At 41.6% G+C, this 6,204-nt stretch overlaps 1 protein-coding gene across 2 annotated transcripts; it reads right to left on the bottom strand.

Annotated features, from left to right (window-relative positions):
- LOC137108663 (zona pellucida sperm-binding protein 3-like) lies at nucleotides 1–4,850 on the bottom strand. 2 transcript variants are annotated; one of them, XM_067493523.1, is made up of 11 exons: nucleotides 4,430–4,850; nucleotides 4,237–4,339; nucleotides 3,692–3,810; nucleotides 3,493–3,611; nucleotides 3,056–3,159; nucleotides 2,209–2,386; nucleotides 1,857–1,974; nucleotides 1,392–1,483; nucleotides 1,157–1,251; nucleotides 611–751; nucleotides 1–522 (listed from the first exon to the last, which is right to left on the bottom strand). In XM_067493523.1, exons 1-11 carry the CDS (start codon nucleotides 4,844–4,846, stop codon nucleotides 389–391), a joined length of 1,620 nt encoding a protein of 539 aa, XP_067349624.1. In that variant the 5' UTR covers nucleotides 4,847–4,850; the 3' UTR covers nucleotides 1–388. The 2 variants fall into 2 exon arrangements, 1 of the variants encoding a protein (XP_067349624.1); XR_010912232.1 differs by lacking the exons at nucleotides 1–522; nucleotides 1,857–1,974; nucleotides 2,209–2,386; ... (3 more) ...; nucleotides 4,237–4,339; nucleotides 4,430–4,850 and having other exon boundaries at nucleotides 611–739; nucleotides 1,157–1,799.
- Nucleotides 4,851–6,204: the final 1,354 nt, after the last annotated feature.

Here is a 6,204-nt window from a genome sequence, read left to right as displayed (position 1 = left end):
CAACATCAAACCTCCAAAGCAGGCAGTGTTAAAAGCATGTAGAGTGATAGAGCAGTATTCAGACCCTTAGGGTGTGCACTGAATACATTTTATTGGCAGGTCAGTTACTGCAAGGTTGGATGCTACAGCTTAACCCGAGCAAGCAAACACTTGGGCACATTAATTGTGCAGAGGCACCTGAGCAATAGACTATAGATGCCAGCAAATAGAACCATTTCCTGCAAAGAAACAATGTAATTATAAGGAAAATGTCTGCAGAATTTGCATGGATGCATGTTTGAGGGGGTATATTCCAGTTTTTACTAGATAATTAAAACCAACAAAAACTAAACAAAGCTTTTTAGTTCTACTTTACAGAAAATGAAGCCTGGTTGTAAATACTTTTGTCTTAAAACCAGGTACACACAGAGTGTCCAATGGGTTTGTGTTGTAGTCTGGTGCTAATGACGGCACACATGATAGCAAGCATCACAGCCAGCACTGCAACTCCTCCACACAGCAGGGTTATCGATGGATGGGAGGCTGAGGATGAGCAGAAGTTCCATTAGTTGCAGCATTTAGCATTAGGAATTAAGAGAGAAAGGTGTGAAAGATGCTAGTGAGGTCTTACCAGCTTGAATCACTACATGTGTCTGAAGCATAGACGCCGGCTCTTGAGGAATTTCGGACAGCTTTGTCAGCCACGGGTTGTTCTCCAGTAAAATGGGGCCCAGAGATGCCGTCTCCTCCCACTGCAGAGCTGGAGAAAGACCTTCAAGTTCAATTCAGGTAGAATGATAGAAAGAAAAGAAATCTAGTGTATTTAGGCAGCTGAGTCAACCATTCACTATACGGCTGATTGGTTAGACAATTAAAGGGATTAACTCAAAATCAATCCTCTAAAGATGCATAAACAGCGTTTGTGCCAAATGAAGGCAAATAAGCCTGTCGAAACATGGGTGGGACCTCTGCTTCTCCATTAGCCTGTGACTGAATATATTTCACTCTAGATGAAGGCCACTTAGGCATGACCTCTTAACAATTCTAATAATAACAAATCATTTGTGACAGCTTTTTGATAATTATACTAGAAATGACTGTAAATGCTTTTTGTGTTGGCATCAAATGTTCAGGATTCATCCTCGGGTGTAATGTAGTGTTGCTTTTTAAACTGTACCAACATCTGCTGGAAGGCTTCTTTTCAGTCTCTGCTCACTGCAGCTGGTCTCACAGCAGCTACACACCTTATTGTCTCCGCCTGATGCCACCCATCTGTCCGGAGCCCAAAATATATTCTGTTAGTGAGCCTGAGCAGAGGGTTTATTTTAAAAAAATGTTTAAGTAAAACACAGAAAATCACATTAAAATTTCACGCTTTCCTATCGGTTCCCATTCTTTTTGTGGTTACTGACCTGTTGGCTTCATTTAGGAAAGAACACGCTTTGTGTTGCGAGCTGATGGGAACTGAGACTGTTGTTGCTTTTAAAAAACATGTGATATAGAGCTGTGAAGGTAAAGGTTAACATTTAATATTCTATGGTGCTCACTGTTAGAGAACATTAATTTCTTTACTCAGAAAGAATTTCAAATAAACACGTAAAGCTTATGAGGATGTTAAAGCCTTCAAAGCATCACTTACCAATGTATGCATCATGTGTCAACTTAGCACACACACACTATAAGAGATTAACTCAACACTAGAGTAAAAAGAAAGGGTTCAACACCTTAGATGCTGTAAAAACAGTGCTGAAACAGAAGTTAAACAAAAATGGCAGAGTAGTCAAATGTCAGGCTAAATGATACATGGTCAGTAGTTTTTATAAACACTGATCATTTATTTGTACCGGGTAAACACATCTTGCACTAGCTGTACTTACTGAATTCCTGGGATCTTGGTGGAACTTGAAGGCTTTCAGCTGGAATTGAAGTTTATCCTCCTGGCTCCTCTGCATGAAGTAAGACTTTGCTCCTGTCAGCTTAGCATTGGTTAAACACCTTAAATGGCATAAAAATTTTTTTTTAAAAAGCAGCACATGACTTGTAGTCATAAACACAGAAAGCCTTTACAGGACAGTAAATGTTCCGACTAATTGAAGTATGATGTGCAACTGCATTTTTCGAACATGAATCTTGATTATTATGACTGCCCGACTCCTTCAGACACTTGAATGTTTACACTTAGTGGCTGTTTCTGGCTCGATCGTGCACGACCACACCTCAGCATCTCACCCGTGGCTCCTGATGATGGCGTATCTGGGTTGAGAGTAAGGGTTGGGACTCTCAGTGGAAACACAGCTGTCTGCATACACCCTCATTGGCACATGGTGACCGTGGCGGACGGACACCTCAACATGCATCATGTCACTCAGGTTGTAGACACTGGAAGCTCTCGGCGACTTCCAGTCCTCTAATCCAATACAAAAAGGAGAATGGAAGTGGAAAAGTAAAGCTGGGGCCATCAATCTGATTAGGTGAAACCTGAATAATGCCTGTGGGGGAGAGTGGGTCAGTGCAGCAGCAGAAAACATGTACTTTTATAATAAAAGCAGAGTCCTTTAAAGGATGGCAACAACTGAAACACAGATGTATGCTCCTCCTTTAACCTGCATATGAAACATAGATTAGGTGCCTGCAAAAACTAGGAGAAAACTTTCTTAATTTCCTCCCAATTTCATACAGTCAACGCACATTTTACAGTAAGTAAATCACAAGACATGAAGCAAGGGTCTGCGAGGCCAACATTTTAGATGATGCAGGCACTCTCTGCAGTGTGTAGTCTAAAATTAATTAGAAAGCATAATCAGCTGCTTATTGATCGCTTAATTGTGCCAGTGACCATGTTGGGTCAGCTGCAGCCTGTGAGGCATGCAATTTCAGCTCATCACCATGCATCAAAAGTTTCACTCCGGTTTATCAAGGCCCTGTTTAGCATCTCTAACAGTTATGGCAAAGCCTACAAGGCCTTGAGTGATTGCAATTATGTCAGTCGCCGGGGAAATTAGCCAAACCGTCTGCAGCAAATCAAAGTTTTTTTTTCTCCGATTTCCCCATTTATCTAACTCTGACATGTCCCCACCTGTCATGAGATGTAGTGAAAAGTGCAGCTGCTGTTGTGCGGACACGTTGGAGGCGAATGGCTTCCAGGTAGGCGTCATGGCATTGCTGCTCACATGCTGTCTCCTGTGAGGACAATTACGGAGAGGATGGGCATTTCACTAAAGAGGGGCTCATTGAAGAATGAGAACATCACTTTTAAGCCACAGAAGACAGAAAAAGTAGAAGTAAAGCATATTTGACTCTCATAACTGTAGAGATGAAGGTCTATATAAATATTCTCAAATGCATTTAAAAGTCACTTATATATATGCGGGATATATTAAGACTTTAATGCCTTATAAGGCCATATTGTGGCAATCCTGTGCTTATCCTGAGTTATCTGTGCTAACAGCGGAGCTAGAGCAGGTCTTGGGAGGCTAAAAAAATAAAATAAAATACCAAATAATGAGGCTTCACCTTTGATAGTGGCATTCAATTAACACCTCAGCAGGGTTGGTCTTTAAAATAAAGGTGTTGCCAATGGGTCTTGGGAAGTACATCAGAGAAAAGGTGTAAATGAGCACATCTTCGGTCATCTAAAGAGAGCACAAAACTGTTACAGCAACTTTAAACACGCAGAGTGGTTGCACTGTAAAGGAAGCAGAAAGCCACACACCGACATTGTGCTGCCGCAGCCATGCAACTCTGCCTGGAATTGAAGGATGTTGTCAGCAACGTGTAGTGCAGTGCATCCTCCTAAGGTCAGATCACCTGGATGGATGAACTGACCATTTCCTAGGAACAGAGGGGACAAGGCAATGTTTAAAAAATAAATAAATAAATAAATAAATAAACGCAATTACCTGAGGCCATTTCCTGCCCCAGTCAATGACGCTTACAGTAAGTGGAGGTTCAAGCACAGGACAGGTTTCCGAATGCGAAGCTGCAAAGTCAGCATTTAAGTAATATAACTGCCCCTTTTCGGAGTGAAGAAATAAGAGGAAACATAATATTGATCACAGTGTCCACGCTCTGTGCCATTTGCAGTAATCAGCATTAAGTGTCCCATCTCAACTGCTCCATTCAATTTTTCAATTCAGATCTCTAACCGGACCGTTTCTTTTTGAGACATCACAGCAGAAGGCATGTTAAATGGACTTTCGCCGGTGCCAGTGCAGACAGAAAACACAGCTGATCAATTCAAACAAGCCATTACTGTACCTAAGAAGTTCTGCTTGACCTGCATGGTGACCTCTCCTTCGCCGCAGTGCACTACCACGCTGTCAGCAGACACAGGCACCCGCTCCTCAAACTTCACCACCACCTACAGTACACCATGATTCAAAGTCATTTACGCCAACCCTATGTATTGTGAACAGATCTAAAAGGCTGCTAAAGCTTAAAACATTTAAACTGACTTTGATTTCTGCTCCACAGGTGAGGTCAAGTCTGAAATTTGACCTGGCAACAGCTCTGGAGCAAGGACAGCTTCCCTTGACTCTACCTGGTCTGAGGTCAGTTCTCTGGTCTGGGATCCCTGCAGGCTTTGAAAAGTTGGCTCCACCGCAGGCTGGAGCAGTTTTTGTTTGCTGAGAGCTGGGTTCCTGAGCTGATTGCTCCTGAGCTGGTAGGTGACAGGAGAGTGGCCCAGATCTCTCCGCTGGTCTGCTGTCTGTGGTGATGTTAACACCTGTAAGCTTGTTTTTACATGTGGAAGTTGGTTCATAATCTCATTGTTGCTAATGTTAAACTGGTTTTGTGTGGCAACACAAAGAATTCCACATAAGAAGAGAAGTACAGCCCCTAACAAAAACCCCTCTCTGAACCCCATGACAACTTTCCACATAAAGCAAAAGTTTTTGGCATTATAAAACAGGAGTGCTGCTTTTGTCTTGTGCCCAAAACTAAAATGTGGGTGCTCAGTCTCCACCTTCTGCTAATGGCTTGATTGGATTCCAGCCTGGACCTCTCTGAAGCGTTAATTTCCTCTCTTCCTCTTCACTAAAAGAAGTGCAGATTAGATGAAGGGGCTTTGGCTGTGTGCTCTAAAGGACAAATGTAAAGCATGTTTAGTCAGCTTGAGCACTGCCCCAATGCCAAAGACTCATTTCATAAATAAAATAATTGTATTTAAATACACATCTTGTGTGGGAAATGAAGACAGCAAAAATCCTGTGCATTTCTGAAAGGTTTCAAAGGCAAACACTGCCGTCTGCCAAATCTCCACTTGTCTTGATGTTAATGAACAAAGGCTTTTATAAACAGAAACAAGCCTGACCCCTAACAGTGATTGGCTTTTACTGCCCTTGTGAGGCTAATCAATCAACACTCTCAGGGAGTTTGAATTCCAGTGCTTTTTTTTTTTTGCTTTGCACTGCTTGGTTTCAAGATGATGCGGTCAACAGTCTACAGAGTTGATCGTAAACCTTAAGATTTATGATCGTCTTCTGTGAGACTTCACAAATTTCACCACCATCACATGTATGTATGTACTGTATGTCGGTGTGTGACATGTGAAAGGAAGCAAGAGGTGTGTCTTGAACCTGTGCCACAGATATGTTATTCACACATATGGGTGGGAACATACTGTCATCAATCATCTGCTAGTGAGACATTCAGTAATGAGAGCACAGTGGTCTGTTTAACCTCTGAACTCTTTATTTTCCTACAAAAAAATGCCACTTAGGTTTCAGTATAGATTTTAGAAAAATAGTCTACTATATTACACAGTGTATATGCTTGTTTTGGCCCCAAAATGATGGCGCAGTACTATATTATCGTATCATTTTACTGCTTACACTTGGTTGGCATATGAATTCTAAGCTGGAGTAAGAATCTATTTTTCATACTGGTAACAAATTGCAAATAACATACAAAGACAAAAAAAAAAGTGTGCTAGACAGAATTAGTGATGTTGTCCCACAATGTGCTTTATGCGTCCAGCCAGAACAGAGACACATTCATGCAATTCATACTATCACATAAAAAAATCACTGTGTGCATGTGTACATCCAGAAACAAACTTAAACAGTAATCAGTATAATGTTCTGAAACACCTGGGAATTGCCTTGAAATTCACTACGCATGTTTGTGGTTATTGGGGAACATGTTACCCAGCTCCCAGCCCAGCAGTTTTTATAGTTGTGAACCAGAATGGAGCTCTGTGGTACATGCATCTTACATTATACT

This window comes from Channa argus, chromosome 23 (genome assembly GCF_033026475.1).
Source record: "Channa argus isolate prfri chromosome 23, Channa argus male v1.0, whole genome shotgun sequence".
NCBI lineage: Eukaryota > Metazoa > Chordata > Actinopteri > Anabantiformes > Channidae > Channa > Channa argus.
Note: the sequence above shows the minus strand (reverse complement) of the source record. Positions and strands in the feature narration are given on the sequence as shown.